Source organism: Gambusia affinis, linkage group LG03 (assembly GCF_019740435.1).
Source record: "Gambusia affinis linkage group LG03, SWU_Gaff_1.0, whole genome shotgun sequence".
Lineage (NCBI taxonomy): Eukaryota > Metazoa > Chordata > Actinopteri > Cyprinodontiformes > Poeciliidae > Gambusia > Gambusia affinis.
This window is the reverse complement of record NC_057870.1, coordinates 14,968,363-14,989,145: the sequence shown is the minus strand read 5'-3', so window position 1 is coordinate 14,989,145 and position 20,783 is coordinate 14,968,363. Positions and strand designations below refer to the sequence as shown.

The 20,783-nt window shown below is 40.4% G+C and overlaps 2 protein-coding genes across 3 annotated transcripts in view; both read right to left on the bottom strand.

The window, feature by feature from the left end:
- Positions 1 to 13,096, bottom strand: part of grk5l (G protein-coupled receptor kinase 5 like) — a 40,373-nt gene extending 27,277 nt beyond the window's left edge. Inside the window, exon 1 of one of the 2 annotated variants that reach the window (XM_044112529.1) lies at positions 12,450 to 13,096. In XM_044112529.1, the coding sequence (XP_043968464.1) occupies positions 12,450 to 12,501 (52 nt within the window). In that variant the 5' untranslated portion in view covers positions 12,502 to 13,096. The remainder of the gene's footprint in view (positions 1 to 12,449) is intronic. The other variant, XM_044112528.1, reaches the window with a different exon arrangement.
- Positions 13,097 to 16,111: 3,015 nt separating this feature from the next.
- Positions 16,112 to 20,241, bottom strand: lsm1 (LSM1, U6 small nuclear RNA associated). The gene is made up of 4 exons (XM_044112536.1): positions 20,074 to 20,241; positions 19,878 to 19,946; positions 19,601 to 19,716; positions 16,112 to 16,661 (listed from the first exon to the last, which is right to left on the bottom strand). Exons 1-4 carry the CDS (start codon positions 20,117 to 20,119, stop codon positions 16,491 to 16,493), a joined length of 402 nt encoding a protein of 133 aa, XP_043968471.1. The 5' UTR covers positions 20,120 to 20,241; the 3' UTR covers positions 16,112 to 16,490.
- Positions 20,242 to 20,783: the final 542 nt, after the last annotated feature.

Below are 20,783 nucleotides of genomic sequence, written 5' to 3'. Positions count from 1 at the left end.
GGTGAAGGGCATGAAATAGACAGAAATTATATAACACATAGGGCTGTCCGATCAAAGGACTACACACACACACACACCAAACACAGCGCTCAGGGCATGCTGGGTAATACACACTGTTTGCTCATCCATAAAGGTCCGGGATGACTGAGCATAGTCCATATGAGGCCAGCCTTAATAGGCTGTTTCTTCACTCTAACAAGGTGTTGTGCTGTTGGCTCACCTTTGCGAGTGTTTTCATGCTGTGAATGGCTCTGTCATCCCAAAGGATCATCTTTATTTTGAATTTATTTTTATTTGTTCCAGTGTCACTGAGGAAAGTCCTCAAAATGGAGGGAAGTGGAGCTGACTTATCGACCTGATGGAAAAAACATTCATAAGAGCAGCAAATAGCCCCTCCCTCCCTAAAAAAAAAAAAAAGGTTAAAGTGATTATGTGTCCAACTCAAGTTGTTTCCGTCTTCCCTATTTGTTCCCTATTTGTTCCCACACGCACCTGCACATACAGTTTGTTACTTGTGTCATTCCTTTGTTGTTATTTCATGTCCTTTAGTCCCTTAAGGTCAACATTCTTTGAAAGAAGGAAATAATAAAAACCTTTTTTAGAGCCTGTTGTCTCCTTACGCGAGTTGAAACTCTTTGGTGAAACAGACCTTTTGAAATTGTCTGTGTTTCAGGGGAAACCTGCTTGTTACGCAGCTGTGTTTTTTGTTTTTGTTCATCTCTGTTGCACAGAAGGCCTCAAATTAAAGGGGGATTTAAAGCGTTTTAGCAATATCAGGTCCAAAAGCCACGCTACTGTAAGCACTGAGGAATACCCAGGTTCAGCCTGAGTAATCCCATTTGTCCGATTGCTCATTAGCGCAAAAAGCAAACCAACCAATCAGATGACAGTAAAAGAGCAAGCTTAATCGCAGCATCAGAATCAAGACAACATCGACGTGTAGCTGGATTTGAATATGGCAAGGGTGCTGCTGAGTATTTCAGACCCAGATGAGGAAACAGCACCGCCTGTGTGGATGAAAATGCTCTGGTGATGTCAAAGGTCAGAGGAGGACGCGAAGAATGGTTTGAATTTCTAGAAAGCCAACAGCAGCTCAAATAATCACCCATTACAACCAGTGGTTGATGGGGTTGAAAAAAAAACGTTGCCTCGTCCAATGTGTCATTAACTTGCAGGAATAACATTTAGTAGCATGTGTTGCATCAGCAGCTCAGACTGGTGCTGGTGGTGTAATGATGTGCTGGATAGTTTCTTGGCACCGTTTATGCCCCTTACTACCATTGAACATATTGTTTGTATTGTTGTTGACCATGTCGGTCCCCGTATGACCTCAGTGTACCACTAGTCTGACGGCTACTTCCAGCAGGATTACGCACCACGTCACAAAGGTCAAACAAATTCAATTTGGCTCCTTCAAAAACATGACACCAATGGTTTATACAGACACCAGGTCATAATTAAACAACGAGTCATTGAGGTGAAGAGGAGCATCATCAATGTTTAGTCAATACATCTGCAGTAACTGAGTGATGATTTCACATCAATAAGGACCAAAATCTCAGAGGTAAGCTACTGAAACCTTGAATTTATGCCACAGAGAATTAAAGCGAGGAAGAAAAATTGGCTCCAAATTGAAACCTAATACAATTTGGATCCAGGTGTGTAAAGTAGACAGTCTGCTCAGGGCCCTCTGCTGAACTGGGGTGGAACTGAGAGAACGTGGATCGATTCATGACAGTCTGACTATTAAACTAGTGACACACACAGACAGAAATAATAGTCCAACTGAAGGTAGGCGCCCAAATGAAACTAATTTTAGTATTTTTTTTAAAATAGTTTTTCTGATCATCACAATACTACCAAAAAATATAGTGATAAAAGTCTTTACTGCACAGCCCTACTATAGAATCTCTTCTACTTATTGAGTTACTGGAATAAATGAAATTTTCCAAACTATTGTAATTTATTGAGTGGATCTGTCTGTATAGTTCTGCTTTCTGAGACACACCAGCAGTTTACTGCTGAGCTAAGTAGTTGAATCTTTTATGAAATCCTGGTGTTTTTGCAGGACATTTACCGTCAACCGTTTTGCACTGTCCAGCATTTTGCCCATCATTCAGGAAGCTGAAAACTTAGAGCACTGATTATTTGATTAAGGCACATCAAATATTCATGGGCCGATCCATTACTGAGATATGCCAGCGGAGACGCAAACAGGAAAGAAAAAAAAAAAAGAAAAAAGAGAGAAATTGCAGGGTAAGCAATCACCTGCAGCCAAACAATAGACAAAAGAGACTTGCAGTTGAGTTGTCGCATGCGTTCTTTGACTGCCACAGCAACAAACTAGTGAAATTCAAACGTTTCTGCATTAGCGTTGCCTTGTAAGCCCACCCTGTCCACTTCTTCTTCAATTATTTCCTGTATTTCCCAGCATGCCACTCCACAAAACCCCCGGAGAACAGGCGTGAACTTGTTGCTTCCAGATGAGTTACGTATACTGTATGTGTGGGTAGAAGTGGGAATAACAATAGAGATAGTAGGAGCCAGAGAGCTGATTTTTTATTTATTTTTTTTTTTTTTTTCCACTCAAGAAAAAATGAGTCACACTCCTACTCAAAACACAGCGAGCCTTGTGCTGCGTTGCCGATGGAGAAGTAGGTACCTTGGCCTCTTCACTGCTTCACAGCATCTGTGTAACGCAGGTAAAGCCTCGGCTTTTTCAGCTACAGGGGATTCACTTAACAAAATAAGAAACAACGGAATACTGCTGCAGAATAAGAGTCTCATGTTTAAAATAGGTTCAAATCGGTGTTCATGTGAAGCTTGTTTGTTATTTCTAGACAAGAAATAACAAACAAGCTATATTTATAAAATATATTTTAGAATATATCCCAGGTGTATTTTACGTTTTTGTTTTTTTTTATAAATCCACATTTCTGTATTAAAAATTTGATTTATTTATTTTTTGCTGGTGTGATGCGATATTCTAACCTTTAATGTCATATTTTTATTTGCTCCAAGTGGAAAATTGTCATAATTAAAAAGAAATAAAGGCTTAAAAGCATCAGTCTGTGTGTAACTTATCACAATCTCGTGTTGCATTGAGCCTATTAAGATACTGAAATAAAGGACCTTTTCTAATGTATTGAATTTGGCTGTATATACAGAGCCCTCTATGCAAACTCACACTGAAAATCTTGTAAAACGTCAACTACAGTAACCTTCATGTAACATGGTAATGGGGGCAGTGGGCAAATTAATCAATATGACTTACAGTGGCACTTAATTTCCTTTTGGGACCAATAATGTATTTTTGAATTTGAATTTAAATAATATTGGAAGGATTTACAAAAGATTAGATTTGTGTCTTACTTTGACAGAATGTAAATTTAAGGCCACTGACAAGCCAACAATTAAATTTATATTTAGTTACTAGTTGAGTCCATTAGACATTTATTTAGAAAGTCCTGCACATTTCCCAGGCACTTAGGAGCTGAAACAGGCCCACAGCATCACGGGTCCTCCACTGTATGCAACAGTGTGCATGAGATTTCTTTTCCACATGTTTGGTTGTTTAATTCCAACCAAACACAAAGGGAGAATTTGTTGCTGAAATCAATCGTAGTTTCATCTGACCGGTTAAAATCCCAGCACCAGTTAACAAACAGCACATATTTTTGATGGTTAAAAAAACAACAAAAAACCCCCAACTTTTTTTCTGACGTGCCGACCAGAATAACCAGTCAGCTTGCAGATAGTCTTATAGAGACTTGGTGACTCCAATTAATATATTTATTTTTTTTAACAGTTAACTTCTGAGATTTTATTTTACTTCACTACCCATCGTGCTCACTGCGTGTGGAAAGGTAAACATTGGTCGTTGTCTCTTCTTGTTTTAAACTGGCTAATTATTGCTCTGACTGTATCTACCGTACACAGTTTGGGCAAGCTTAGGCCAGTGGCTTGTTTCTTGTAAATATTTTCTGACGTATAAAGATCAACTTGAATTTGTTGTGTTCCCTCCTCATTTCTATTTTAAAGAGAAGCTATAGGAAATGAGCCTCTATGTCACATTATTTATATATATATATATATATATATATATATATATATATATATATATATATATATATATATATATATATATATATATATATATATTTTTTTTACCTCAGGGGAAAAGGAAAGAAATAAGGTTCCTATTCTCACCATCTACTTCAGTTAGAGGAACAGTTAGGTGTGCCATGAAGGTGAAGCCTCTGTAACTTTACGTAGTCTGCCGCCTTCACATAAAAAACATTCCCCTTATATGAGGATGTTTATGCTCACAACATGCTATCTGTAGTTATTTCTGAAACAACCGACCTGGCAATCTGAGTTATATTGAGTCGTAAAATGATCACATGGGGATCATAAACACAGGTGAAGCAATCCAGTAGGTTGGCATGGTTGTGAGGACACAGAAGTCATGAAGAGCTTCGAGTTTACTAATCAACCTGAACCCCTTTTCAGCGAATCGGAGAAACAAATGAGGCGCATCGGAGTGAATCGCCATCTTTCAATGAGTGGCTTTTCCCTTTCCAGTGGAGGAACAAGCACCTTTGTTCAGGCCCATTTTTTTTTTATTGTTATGTTTTGTTTCGTCCAAGTTAAAGAAGGGGAGAAACTTTGTGAGTGACAAGACAAACAAGAAGCCCGAATTGTGTAAATTGTACTCCTATTAGCATCAACAGGCAGGCGGAGGATCAAGCGGCACACTAAAAATCAATGCCGCAGCTTTAAATGCAATGCCAGTCGGCATCCTGGGTTTCTGTTAGCATGATAAAGCAACATCTCCTCCCCCACCCACCCATCCCTCTCTCTGCTGTAGTTCCAAGATACTCTTCAGAGAACATGAACACACGTCGCTTGTACAGAGAAAAGCCTCATGACGGTTGTTTTGCGCATACCTCTTTAGAGCAACTAATCAGTTAGCTGCAGTGTTTGGGCTAATCTGAACATCCTGTCAGGCTGGCCAGAGGCATGATAGCACCGTCCTCAAGTACAAAATCATCGTATTTGGATCTGGAGTTATACGGCAACATTTTGGCCCCTTGTGGGGATTAGGAGACTTCACGGTCACTTGCAAAAGTGTTTGCGCTTTTTGAACTTCTAGCACCTTTTGTCTCGCTGCAGCCACAAACACTGGGGTATTTTATAGAGATTTGACTTACTGGATCAACCGAAAGTGGCGCTTAACAGTGAAGCAGAAGAAAAAGTATGTAGGGGATTACTGCAGATAAGATCCAGTGTGTCCACCTGTGTGGACGAACTCCATTTTCTCGTACCTATGGGTGAGCGGTATTGATGTGACGGAGCAGCCAGGTACACACCGCTGCGATTTCCGGTCAAATTTGTGCTCATCTCAAAAACTGTCACTTCCTATTCCAACCACAAAACCTTAAAGAAATTAATTGGGATTTTTTGTGATAGACCAAAACAAAATTCTGCAAATAGCAAAAAAAAAAATAAATAAATAAATTACTTCAGGAGTAACATTTGTTGTTTTTTTTACAAATAAAAGTCTGTTGGGTGCATTTGTAAAAAGTCCCATTTGCAGTTAAGCACAAGCCATGAAGAAGGGGATTTGGTCAGATTTGAACAAAAATTTATTTTATGCCCTACAAAACAAAGTGTGTGGCAGAAAACTAACACACCATCCTGCATGGCAAAACACAGAGGCCACAACATCCTGCTGCTGAGAGGAACTTAGGGGTTTAGACTGAAATCTGATTAAGAAAGTCTCTTTCTTTTGACAATTGATGTTCGTAGACACTATTTACACATTCTGACTGTGCTTTAGGAATTTTGCAAATGAAAAAAGGAATTAAATGTTTGGTCTCTTTGCAAACATGGATTAAATACTCAAAAAGACTTGCCTCTCTTGTTGAAGCAAAACGCATCTTCACAAAGTACTGAGCCTATTGCAGGCTGGACAGAAAGACACACCACACTTTTCAGATTTTGATTTGTGAAAAAGAAAAAAAAAAATCCTTTTACCTCGACAGTACGCATACGGGGATTTGGGGACCCCCGCCCCAAAAAAAAAAAAATGTAAAAAAATAAATTGTGGTTCCTACACCACAAGAGATGAAAAAAATACAGGATTTTTTGAATACTTTCAAAGGCTGATCATGCATGTGTTCCCTTCATGCTTCAGCTACACTACACAAAGTTAGCTTTTCTACTGGAAACTATAAAATGTGCAATGTCGACAGCCGATGAATCCAACCAAGCCCAGTATGAGTCATGAAAGTAAAGTCGACCATTGTGTTTATTTTCACACAATCTCCTCTCTTTGAACTACTTTCTTACGTAACCATACGGTCAATTACACGCCCATTAATCAATTGTGTTTGCATCTTTTATTGGTCCGAATTAGACTTTCAGTTCCGTCTGGGCTTGTTTCAGTTTCAATTAGCGTAATTTGCGGCGATCCGTTTTATTGTTGCGGTGATGACAACGCTCGAAAGCAACAATCCCAGATAATGGAAACCCACAGGCAGTGGAGCGGGACTCAGTCTAGTTGGCCAAACTTAATAACCCCAGATCTGTTACAGCAATTCAGGAAAGGCATCTGAATGCAGCAGTGCAGTTTTTCCCCCTTACTCTCATTCACTTGGACAGGCAATGACGTTCGCTTGCCTGGTCTGGAATCTGCGACTGCTGCCAGCGAGAGTTGTGAATGGGGTGGCAGGCAGGCAGCACCTCTCTCTCTTTCTTTTACACACACACACACACACTGAGCTTAGGTTCGACTGCACTGATTTTGCTCGCGCGTCACAGCGGCTAAGTTCAGGTTACATTTAAACAAAGGAATTCATCCCCACGCCCCTCATCTTTTAACACACGGACACATAAATCTACAGCATACCCTGGTATTAAACCTCCCTCTGGCTACATGTCGGCATTGAACGCTAAGCAGAGCGAACAACCAAACAGATCTCATTGAAAAAGACAGAGAGAGAAAGAGAGAGAGAGAGAGAGAGAGAGACAAGAAATCCATTTTAAACCTGCAGGAAATTCTGTTCTTTTCTGTCTTTTTTTTCTCTCAGCTGACAAAACTCAAGAGTGTTGCAGATGAGAACATCTGCATTTCCTGCTGCTTGGACACGGTGATCAGAACTGTTGGCGGTCAGATGATACAGGGATGACCACGCTGGAGACGGGGCCGCTTCGTTTCACTGCGTTCATCTCGCACAGGGACTGGATACTGCCAGAAGGATGGAGCTCCGATGGCTGTAGCCCACTCAGTTTGTTATGTAACGATCAATTTGATTAAATAGCTTATGGGCTGCATCAAACCGAAGCCGTGTAACACAATTTAGGTTTACGTAAGGCAGTGGTCACCACAAAAGGTGGTTCCATACGGCCAGAGCTGCATTTTTTTACCCATAAAGTGGTGGAAGAAACGATGGTACAGTACAGTGCTGAGAAACAAAGCATGGCCAGCAAGGCCCAATGTGTGAAAGTAATTGATGCCTAGACTTAATAATTGGTTGTCCTATCATTTGGCAGCAAAAACGGCTATCGAGCACTGAGATGCAGCCACGGAGGAAGTTTAAACCTCTCTTCTTTACAGAATGGCTTTAGTTGGAGGATTTCATGTGCATTTGTGCTACCGCGATCAACTTAAGGTCCAGACTTTGACTAGGCTACTCTAAAACCTTCCTGGTGTGTTCGGCTCATTGTTCATATCCTAAGTGACCTTCTCATGATGAAGGGTTCACGGGTCACTCGGTGACTATAATCCATCCAGGTCCTCTCGTACTCCCAGACCATTAAACTGACATCAGTGTTTGTGACGGTGATACTTTTTTTCTGAAACATCGTGTCGGTTAGGGCTGCACAGTGGCGCAGTTGGTAGAGCTGTTGCCTTACAGCGAGAAGGTCCTGGGTTCGATTCCCGGCCCGGGGGTCTTTCTGCATGGAGTTTGCATGTTCTCCCTGTTCATGTGTGGGTTCTCTCCGGGTTCTCCGGCTTCCTCCCACAGTCCAAAAACATGACTGTCAGGTTAATTGGTCTCTCTAAATTCTCCCTAGGTGTGAGTGTGTGTGTGAATGGTTGTTTGTCCTGTATGTCTCTGTGTTGCCCTGCGACAGACTGGCGACCTGTCCAGGGTGAACCCCACCTCTCGCCTGGAATGTAGCTGGAGATGGGAACCAGCAACCCTCCTGACCCCATTAGGGACGAAGGGTGACCAGAAAATGGATGGATCGTGTCGGTTTTATGGCAGATGCAGCATTACGCACACGTTGGAAAAGTTCCACTTTTGTCTTCTCATTTCACCAAATGTTTTCCTGAAACACTTGGAGATTATCAAGGTGTATTTTTTTAAATCATGTGTTATGTGTGGTTTTGCTGCAGTTTGAAGTCTTCTATAGATCGTTACTGGACCATGACCCAGGTTGAGGCATGTGAGTGTTGCAGTGCTATAGATGTTATCCTGTTTTTTTTGTTGTTTTTTTTATTTGTTTTTTTTGTGACCTATGAATACGCTTTTGTAGTAATTTGGATGTGCTGACTAATCTGGTGAAATACTAACGCTGTTTCGTGTTTTCTCTCTATTTGTGAATAATATCTCTTAATGTGGTTCCTCGGCATCCCAAAACTTTAGAAATGACTTTATAACCCTGTCCAGACTGACTTTTTTTTTTAAATTGTCAGCTTTCTATCGTTTTAAATTAGGGAATGATTTGTTGCTTTTGGTTTACTTCTTGTTGTCAGACAGGTTCGGTCTAAAGTATGTCTTTATAGGCAACATTCTAGTTAAAGTGAATGTGGTTCATTATATAGGCAATTATAGCTTCAAACAGGGCCAGGTTGGTTTGGAAAGCTTTTTTCCCCTTATAAATGAAATCCTTAATTGAACGCTTATTTTTTACATTTTCTTGAAAATGATCTGAATCATTCAAGTGTGACATCGAAAGCAAAAGCAGAAGATGTCTGTAAGGGGGAAAATACTTTTTCCAAATCGCTCTGTGTGTCCAAGGAGCGACATTTGGTCGACAGAGCGCCTGTTCTGCTGGGTGCATCAGCAGCTTTTTAATTCTGTGCATGGCTGTCACTCACACTGTTTTACTGATGCAGGATGTGTGAGGACGCTGGCATAAACAAGCCAAAGGCTGCAGTGTAAACTGGGCCTTCCTGTTGTGCGGAGCTGGGAGCTTTTTGGACAGACAAGGCTCGCCTCTCCCTTCAGCTCCAGCTCGAGATGATCGCGCGTAAACAAACAGAAATTTACATTCTCCGGCCCGTTGCTAGTCCGTGATCCGAGGTGAACCTGTGCACTCGCTCTGCCACGCTTTCTCGCATGAGGGAGACGCTCCCGTCACACGGGGGAGGTGTGTGTGTGTGTGGGGTTGGGGGGGGGGAATCTGCAGAGCAGTGGCACTGGGCCATGTAATACAAAACCTCTAATGATTCTCACTGGTAAACGATTTGACCAGGAATGGACTCGCAACAACCTGCGACATGTTTCGGTGAGGGCACGGCTGCAAATCTGCTGGGGCAGTCTCACACTGAAGCATTTATAGAGACGTTGATAAAGCTGCTCCGAAACTTCAAATATCGCCTCAGAGAGGCCGTGTCTTTCCTAGGAACGACGGGCCGAGCGAAGCCCCGACAGAGCAGCTGGGACGAGCCAGATTTGCTGTGGGTCATTAGCTGCTCTTATTAATTCATGAAGCTTGATTCTGCCGGCCAGTTTGTTCTCCACTGCCATTAAAGGGGCACGCAGTCTGATCCATGCGCAAATGTGCTTCTGATACCTCGTCAGCTTTCTAGTTACTCGCTTAATGATTCCTCCCAAAACACCTCTCTGTCATCGTTGCCAATAATATCCCCTGAAAGACAAAGCTGGAAAAGCTGCTGAAAAGTTCACCAAATAGGTAAACTGGGAAACCACGTGTGTCTCCAACCTCAGATGTGTAAATGAGCATCCTTCGCCAATGCACCGGCTTTAAATTCCCCATGGTGAGCGGAATGATGTATTTGGGATATGAACTTGTTTTACAGAGATTTCCAAGGAAGAAGGATGCTGGAGTGGAGTCAGAATCTCACCAAACGATGGTTAACAATTGTGAGTGTGTGTGAATAACATCAATTGCTGATGTTAAATGAGACTGCAGACTGTGTCACTTTATAGCCACAAACTTCAAGGTAGTTTATTCGATTTTCATAGATAGACAAACACAACGCGGGAAAAAAAGCTAAGCGATGCACACACGTGAATTTAAATATGATGCAGAATCCTGAAATAAAAATTTGTTTTTGGTTTAATTTAACACTACAACCCATAAAAAATGGGAAAATAGACATTGCTACGTGCAGTCTAGACTCCAATAAAACTGACAAGATGAAGGCATGTTGTGTTAGAATAGCCAGACCTTATATAATCTGTGGCGATGCATGAAAACCCACTGCAGGTTAGATGTTCTGCAAAGAAAAAGCCTCATGACTGAAAACAAAGCATCTCCCTGGCATGATGCTGCCACGACTGTGTTTCGCCAACTGCATCTGAAACTGTGTTTCTGTGAACAGTGTCAACTTTTGGAAAGCGTCGTTCACAGAAATCTCCTCTGAATTGCTGACATTTTTCGCTGTCGGTGGTGAAATCTCCAAATTATTTGTTCTCCTGATGTGAAAAATATTTTTAGGAGGTACAACAGTTACTGACTTGCTGTGCCGAAAAATATGTTATTTCACAGAGCTTTATAGTGTCAATTTAAGAATATGGCAGTATTTCTAATTATCAAAGTGTTTGGGGGGAAAAAATTGCATGGGAACATTATAATGCCTCTTTAGTATTTTTCCTATTTTTGTAGACTTTTGTTCTTTTTTGGGGGGTGGAGCTTTGCAATTTTGCTCTCAATTTTTTTACTTATTGACCATTGTTATTTTCCATAACTGTGGCAACAAGGTGTTTGTTTTTTTGTTTTTTTTGCTTTTGTCCGTTTACTTTTTACAACAAGGCACATCCTCAAAGCTCAAATAAATATCTGAACTATAACCCCAAAATCCTGTACAGTTTAAAAAGGAGACTCCATGGATGCAGAGCAGAATGAAAACGCAGAGAGAGAAGGCAGACTTTCAAACAATCTATCCCGTACATAATAATAATAATAAAATGTGAGGGTCAAAAGAGCAGACAGAGGCTTAAAAAGGAGCAGCAAAAGCAAGTGAGGTGGATTAGCAGTGTTTGCTAACAACTGATGGTATCGTCCAGGACATGTTGCTGTGGAATATCATCTCTGCTGCCCTGATACTGAGCTGTTGTCATGTCACCAGGGTCATGGGACTGAGATACAGCAACGGGTTTACAGCAAAGTCAGAGGCTTTTTCAGATTACAATACTGACTGCTACAGGAGAATCCCTCTGCCCACAGAATCACCATCCACTGTGACTTTTTGAACGATATGATTTACAACATTTAATTTCCCTTTTGGAAATTATTATTATTATTTTTTTTATTATACGGTCCTCTGTTTTTGTTTACGTTTCACACTCCTGTGTCACCAATCTAGTGACAGATTCATCCCACTTAAGGAGAGCGTATGGAAATAAAAATTTTAAAAAATAGCTGACGACTACAACAAAAGGCAGAAATGCAAAACCTGCAGAGATTGACACACCGATTCCTACAAAGAAGACAGTCAGTTCACACTCCACGCTCAGATTCGGGCCTTCCTCCTCAAAAGGAGGAGATAATGGACCCCGCTATCAATTCAGACCCACAGTTGAAGCTGCATGTGGCCTTCTCAAGACATTTGACTCTTTTCCACACTGACAGCCAGAGAGCCTCTTTTTGCAGACCCCCCCTGCCCCCATAGATTTCAACACCGGTCACGTCATCGGATCGCCATCCAAACGCCAGCCTACACTCATGTATTCCCTGTGCAGAAAGGAGTTATTTCTCCCTGCCTCAATGCGTGCTTCATCGCACAGAGACGTTGCGAAAGGGCGCCTTCATTTGCACAGGCAGCGAAAGCGGATGTGTAAGGCAGACCCCCCCCCCTCCCCCCAAGCACCCTTTACATATGTGTTGGAGAAGCGGGATGGAGGGAAGGTGGAGTGAGGGGTGGCAGAAGATCAGTCAAAAATCAGAGGGAATAAATCAATTAGAGTTTTCATTTAACAAGAGTTGAATATCATGGTTGTGTTTTCATGTTGTCAGTTATGTATTGCATAAGCACCCTCTCCTATCCCCCCCTCCCTTTCTTTCTCTCTCTGTTGCATCTGTAGGGTCTACCTGAGCCTACGATCCGCAGGCTGATGCTAACTCTGCGATCATTCCCATCTTTTCTGCACACTGAGCGCAAAATGTCACCCAGCCGGAGCCTGCTTACCCCCCTCCACCCCCCACCAACCCCCCTATGCACACATAGCTTCTTTGCGGATTCGACTTACCCTCTCTCGCTTTTAGCAGTACAGTGTTGGCTACTATGTTCTCCAGCTCCATCAAAAAGAGGAAAATCCTGAATGCTGAGCGCGCGCGCGGAGGGGGGTACGAAGGGGGCTCGGGGTAGGGAGAGAGAGAGAGAGAGAAAGAAAGAGAGAGAGAGGGAGGGGGGGGTTTGGGTTACTGGAGCTTCTGCAGCGAAAAACAGAGTCCTTCAGCCGGTGCCGGCGGCGGGGATTGTTTCCTTCACTCCTCGTCGAGATCCGAGCAGATTTCTCTCATATCAAAGTCGTAAAGGATAAAACAGGATGGCATAGGTTTGCTTGCAGTGTAAGTTGGGCATGGTTCTTGTTGTGGGCTGGACGTGCGGCGCTGCATTTCTACTCCAGTCCCCCCAAAACCATTCCATGCGTAACGCGGGTGCGAAATGATGTCCGAGGCGGAAAACGGCCAACTTGGAGGATCTCGACGCCAGCGAATCGGGGGTTATCTCGGCGGGTCCTTTACGCCGACACACCAGGGTAGCACCAGCTTTACAACGGTAGAGGTTGGCTGAGTGCACCAGAGGGGACATCGGCTCGGCCCCCCTCCTCCTTCTGCTGGTGCGTAATCAGCGTAGGCTGGGCCTCTCTGCCACAGCGGCGTCAAGCTGCAGGCATTACAGCCACCAGATTATGCATCAAAATAAAAGCACGTACAAATAATGCAAATACATCTCGACTGGGCCAGGTTGTAGAAAATGGATTAGAGGGGCAGAGGGGGGGTCCAAATATTTTTTTTGTAATTATTATTAATGCGTATAATACATTGTACTTTACATAAAACTCATATGGGTTGAATTGATTTAATATTGTGGGATTTTTAGGAATGTAAACAATAGTAAAGTATTTGAAAATTATGAAGTCATAGTAAGTTATTTGGGAACAACATGGGACTGCAGCATTAATTCATCTATAGGACTACCTACACATGTATTGCAGTTTTCATTAGGAGAAGATCTTCTCTGTAGTGGATATGGCACCAAACTGACCCCAGTAAAACATTACACCCTGCAGGATATAGTTGTTTTCAGATCTTCAGTAGATGACCAGCAGAAGTAAAAAAGTGACAGCCCTGGAGGTGCTGAAAATGATCTTGGATCATGACAGTGACATACAGGAGATGTGTATGAAGTGTGAGCAGCATTGAGGTCAATTCTGATGATTCAGATGATGAAGCAGACGATGAAAACACTAGTCATGTTCCTCCAAGCAAGAAATGCAGGTCAAAAAATGGTGAAATGCATCAGGCTTCATCTCCATGTAGACTCCAAGGAAACTATGTGCAGAGAACATGATAAAGACGGAACCAGGGCCTACGGGTGTGGCAATAAATTATGTCTAAGAAATCAAGTCATGTCAAATATCATTTATATCCTTCACAAAAATTAATCATCTTTACTGGGGTCACAGCAATCAAAACCTCTGAGCTCCAATGTGTTGAGGCCTCTTTGTCATCACCCTAATCTTTAACTTGATCCACAGATTTTTTTTCTCTTGCTGGTTGCTTAGTTTAAATCAAAGGAAACATGTTGGTAAGATTAGAAGTTTACTTTAAACATAAATCTGACACAAATATGAATAATTTTGGACTTAATTGTCTGTTATAATGTTAAAGGGCCTATAAAAAAAAAAAAAAAAACTCACATCCTGATACTCATGGGTCTATATTGAAACTAAAGCTGGTTAATGGCCATTTTTCTTAATTGCTAAGGCAGGTAGACTTAATAACAGTTTTGAAACTTCCCACTTCAATCCACACCCTGAGGAATCTACAGCTAAGCACAAATAAATCTCTTATCTGTTGATGTTATGATGTAAACGCTCCCTGCTTGAATGGAGCTTGAAAATGGAATGAACAAAGACAACCATGGTCTAATGTGTGTCATTATCTCTATTGTGTACCTCTTTGTCTTATTAATGGTGAATTATGTAAAATTACAAATGGTCAAATGATTGGGAGTGACTTTTCCTCGAATATTGATTTGTTGAAAACGCGCATTGATCTTCGTAAATGTAATTTCTAAGGGCATCCAGGGATGATTTAGGACCAGGGCTATTAGCCATCACTTCGATCGCACTTAATGCTACTTCCTTTGTTGGCATCACATGTCAGTCCTTATGGGAAGGGGGCTTTGCATAGAGATGTAATGGAAATACCTGCTAAATAATTTTAGATCGGACTTTTAACTTCTGTTCTGCCTTAAAACATAAAACATTGCCATCTCAGTTGTAAAAGTATTCATACACCTTTAAGTTATTGACATTTTCTCTCTTAACTATAATTTTGAACGTGTTTTATTGGAACGTTACGTGTTAAATCTACACTCAGCAGCGAATAATTCCAAAATAAAAAAAAAAGATCCATAATTTTCTAAATATTTTCCTAAATCTAAAAAATGTGCCACGCATTTGGATTCAAACTCCTTTACTCTGAGAATCTCAGCGACTGCCTTCAGAAGACACATGTTTACAAAACAGAATGCGACGCAGTGTAATTCAATCTTATGATAAATACAGACGTCCTTTGATCTCAGATGATCCTTAGGAAACATTAGAGAACAAATGAAGACCAGGAAGAGAAGCCAGGGAGAAAGAGATTGAAAGGTTTAAAGAAATAGAAAGAGTATGGAGCTACATTGCTGTCTAATTTCAGACCTCGTCCTTCTACGTCTTCCAGGTAGAAGGACACATAAATCAAATACTCAAATCACTAGCAGATTTGAGCATTCATTACTGCTGAATGTAATGAAGCTTGATTCAGGTAGACTGGACTATAAACTGCTCCAAACGTTTGCAGAATACCTTCCTGTGAGAACTGGAGCTCAGGATCCCTGACATACACTGAGAAGAGGCCCATGGGAACTCTGGAGGAGCTGCAGAGGTCCACAGCACCAAAGGAAGAGTCTGGCAAGGATAAAGTCTTTGTGAAAGAGGTGTGAAAATATATGCAAAAATGTTTTCAAGTATTTTACTAAACTCTGCAAAAAATACTTAACACCCCTCCCTTTAAATTGAAAAAAAAAAGAAAAAAAAAACTATTACTAAAAAACTGAAGCTAAACACTAAATTCACCACTTTTATTTTGAAGACCTGAGGAAATCACACGCTTTATAAATTTACCTTAAATCTCTCAGGGAACCTTCCCTTCACAGACAGGCTGTGTCTCTCCCCTGCATTAAAACAAGTTCTGGTACTAATGAGATTAAACATATTGAGCAGCGGAAGAGGGTAAAACCATGTGGCAGTGGCAATAATTGGTTTAATAGTGGGCTGCATGCAAAATACGTCTCCCGCACGGGAGCTCTGTTACATGATTATCATTAGTCCAAACAATTAACAGGCGGATTATTGACTGATGAGGGCAGATAGGATCGATCTATCCGGACGGACGCGCCATGATCTCTACAACAGGACACAGGCTGTCTGAGCCACTGATCTGCCTTAATGCAATTGCCACAGTGAATGATGCTTTTTGCTTGTAGATCTGCAAAGTCCCGTGGAGGAGGTCACTCTGCAGGACGCACCCTGATGGGTTATTCTAAAAATAAACTGCTTTTATAGCAATGCATACATCAGAGACAGAGAAACGACTAGATGATTTGATTATACGTTTTCCCAAGCAGCTCCCATAATGACAAATCATTCTTTTATTTGAGAAAGTAGTGCTCATCATTAGCAGACGCAGACATCCTCAAACATGAAAGCTCACCACATTGTGACAAAATACAAAGTGCTTCTATATACTCAAAACTACTAACAGTAATTTGGGAAAACATTTTTTTTTACATTTATTTTACTGCCATGATCTTGCAAAACTGAGATGAGCTAATCACATTTTCCTCCAAACACTTCAAATAAAAATCGACCAGAACAGTAAATAGATCCAACTTGATAATTCTACTAACAAAACACAAAACTCCTCGGATCAAAGGTACAAGTTACCAGTCCGATACAAACTGAGAAAAAGGCTCGTGAGGGAAAAAAAACAAAAAAAGAAAGAAAGCTGCTTTAATATTCGTCCAAGTTATCCGCTTTGGGAATGGAGAGGCCTCGATCCTTCAGGACCTGCATCTTGACTTTCTCCGTCTCCTGCTTGGCTTGCTGCTGCAGCCGCTGCTCCTCTAGGATCTCTTCGATGGAAACCTGCTGCAGGATGGTGTCGCAGGGCTTATCCACGTCCTGCAGAAAAACACACACTCCACGTCACAGCCCAACTGTTTATGATACCTGCAACTTTACTAAAGATCCAGACAATATGTTCTCTGCTTCTTCAAACACTGACTGCCCGACCGTTCTGCAACTAATGTTTCATCAAAGCAAAAAACAATAAAAAATCAGCAGCAGCATTTACACCCGTTTACCAGCAATTAAAAAAAAATTAAATGATGAGAAACGCATGACTGATTAAATTAACCTAAAATGGTAAATGAGACTAAATCAGACAAAACTCTAAATCAAAGCGATGACCATGTTAGTATCACATCCATACACTTGATCTAGCCTTAATTTAAACAGGTTATACAAGATAGAACTGGGATTTATGTACCGGTAAATGCAGACAGAACAATAACCTCCATGTTTACAGACACCTCTAGCAAATATGTATAAAAATATTTAAAAATAGATATTTTTATTGTATCAGAATAACCTCAAATCAAACAACATGTTTAATTTAGCACATTTACTTGAACACAAGTACACCCCCGCTGCTCTCATCGGCACCCCCTGCTGTTCAGATTTTGTACAACAATCTTCTCTTACAATTTCTCTCTTTACACATTACCCGGTTAGAGCATACAGAGAAATCGTAACTACTGCTCTTTACACGATCCGTTTGGGTCACCATAGTCCTTGGTTCTCTATCTTTCTCTCTTCAGCTCACTCAAAAGGTTTTTTTGTTTTGATTTGGGAATGTGATGACGTTGGAAGAGGGTTAATTCTTGCCTGGTGATCCATTTTTGTGTTGTTTGGCCATAAGTATTGAGTCATTATTCTGTTAAAAGGCCAGTTGATGCCCTATCTTCACTTTTTTATTTATAAACGTGAAGATTTATAAAAATCTTCACTTTTTTTTGCGTCCTTGAATGTCAAGCAGTCCATGAATCAACAAAATCTTAAGAAGATTTCGATGGGCTTTTGGAAGAGAAGAAAGCCGAACCTCCACAACAAATGACAATCGGCATGAAGGGATTTTCCACAAATTGATCTTTAACACGACACACACACCTGCAGTGTGTGCTGCAGAACAGCTCATCCCACCATGGTTCCAGTTAAAAATTACAGTGGAATTACATCTAGTATGTTGGAGAGAAACGGCTTTAATCTTTTACTCATTTCCTAGTTTAATAGTAGCTCTAACGGTACATACAAACCAAGTTTAGGTTAGCGGCATTTTCTTGCCTTATAGACATTTTATGATTTACACCAATGTATGCAGCCCCATAACGTTAAAAAAAAGAAGCCTGTTATCTACTTTTTCACACTTTGAAGTGTGGCAAAGAGAAATGTCCCTTTGTGGCGTCATATTTTTACCTCAGTAGAACAAAGTCATAGATTATTAACTGGAAGCTCCTTGAAACTTCATTACTTTTCGAAAAAACCAGGGTTAAGAATAAATGCTCCAGTTACATTATGTTTATATGAAGTGTTCGGAGTACCATTTTGTAACTTGTATTTCTTTATGCGTGATTGTATTCTGGCTAAACGAATGTAGTCAAAAGAAAAGCTGGATTTCTTTTTCGGCATTTCTTTGAGAGATATGAAACTCACGCAAAAGAAAAACAAGTTCCTTTAAAGGCTTTTTACACATCTTTATCAGGGGTGATAAAAAATGGTGGAGAGCTCTGCATGTTTGCTACCAACAGTTGTCGTAGAAAGCATTCTGAAGCTAACGTAATAGTACAGGCTGTATTTAGGACTCAATACATGATGTACATCTAGAGTGTGACAAGCGTCCGGCTCCGTGACTCAGCCTTGCTCTGTGCGTTGGCCTAGAAGGTTGGCTGTCTCTGCAGTGACAAGAAGAAATCTCTATTACTATTTTCTGTTTTCCAAAAGTGTCATGTTTTTGATCTTACTCCGCTCACTTAAAAGTATGTTCAATATTCAAAAATAGAATATTTTTCTGTAGGGTTTGGACTTTAGATTGAGTGTTTTCAACTTAGTTTTTAAGTGCCTTACATGAAGAAAGATTACATGAGAAATAAAAGGATATTTTCTTAGCTTTTTAAAGTTACTAACTCTTGTTGCCAGCTGCTCATATAATTCACTCAGTTTTCTAACACGCCCCAATAGCATTTTTGTAGATGTTTTTGATGGCAGTCCACATACTCTACTTAATTGAACAAAGAACAATTTCAAGTCAATTAACGGTGACAAATATTATCCAGGTCAATTATTGAAGCTCATGTATTGGACATTTGAGAATAAAGATTTTAGCTTTTAATAACATACACCTGCTTTAATTAAAAAATTTTTTTTTACAAGGATACTTGGAAATTGAGCCTATATTATATCATCACAGTCATGAGACTATCATACGGGAACAATCTTAAGTCACAGTTTTTTTAGGTTTGTTGCAGGACCGACTGCTACCAGAGATCCGTCCTGCCCACAGAATCCCAATCCACAACGACTAACTGGAAATATTTTAAGACATTTAGTTGTCCTTTGGGGTAAATAAATATTTTATTTCATTATTGAATTTGAATGGAAACTGTATATTTTGGCAAAGAAACTTTTGCAAATATTCCTACATCACTATTCCAAATGAGGTGTTTTGATACACTTAATGCATAAACTGCGATAAGTGTCAAGAACTTGTAAATATAACTTAAAACATGCATTACATTAAACCTGTTCTCTTACAATCGAGAAAAAAGAATACCTCTGTAGTGATACATGAAATCATGATCACCTTTTTCTGCATTCTTAGCCACAAAACAAACGCATGTTACCGCATCATCATTGCCACCTGGTAATATTTTCCATCTCCTCCAAATTAGCCAAACACTTGACCAGCAGCAATTTTTGGTTTAATTTTGCAATAACGCAACGCTGCTGGACACCCGTTCGCATCATAGTAACAAACAAAAAGAGCAAAGTGAGAATGCCAGTACCATCTCTCCAAGCAGAACTACATTTTCCCCTCTCACGATGAAAATTCCTCTCGGGATGTCTCCAAACTTTTTCCCCACGTGGATGCGCTCCACCGTCTGGTGAAACACTAAATTGGCTGAGAAACAAAAGCAGGACGTATGTAAGAGAGTTGTCGGTAAAATATATAAAACATATAGAAATTGTGAACTAATTAAGCAAACTGAACTGATTCGACTCGATTATCTAGTGTGGAGAAAAAAAATAAATAAAAGTGGAGCTGATCTAAAGAAGCTGTACCAAACTGGTCGATGCTCCTGAGGTAACCAATCAGAGTTCTGCCATCTCGGAGCAACACCAGGTGCTTTTCTGCAGGGTAGAACCGAACACGAAGTGCGCTAAATTACACATTTAATGTCCATACGAATATTTCAAGTCTTTCCATAGAAGCATAATGTTCTGTGCAAATGAGGAATAATTAATGCTTCCAGCTTACTGTCGATGTCGTCAATGAGGCTTGCCGTCCCTGGTACATAGTTCATCTTGAGCTTCGGTATTTTTCACTTCCAGCACATTTATTTACCGTCAAGCCATGAATATTTCGGAATGTGTTTCTTTTAACATTTGCGCAGGAAGTGCCTTCTTCTTCTACTACTACTTAACTTAGGTTGCCATCATTTGACTTGCAATATCGCCACCTTCTGGTTCATGTAAACGGTGCTTGCTGCGACAAAAGTGAGGAAATTTTCACTTGCTTGTAGTTATGAATATCTTACTACGAGACTGGAAAAAATTACACAAGTATCTTAATATTTCCCTCCTCTTTCCTTAAAATTTATTTCTTTTTTCCTTAAAAAACGGAAAGAATAAACAGGTTTGTTGAATTTCCTGACCTCAATCTACCACAATACTCAATACCTCAATCTACCACAATACTTTTCAATTAATTGGCGTGGAGACTATGGGAAAAGATGGTCATAAATTCCCGCGCTCCCCTTAAACCTGGTGGAAAATGTTGAAGCTTTAATATCTCCAAAGGGTTGGTCAACATCATATTAAATGCTATAGAACAAAAATATAATATTACTCTTTGTGTGTAGTGACCCACATATTCCCATAAAATAAAAATGTTTAATACCTGGTGTTTTGAAGTAGTATACATCAAACTTTTCGAAGTAAGACCCCAACAAAAGACAAACTAAAATT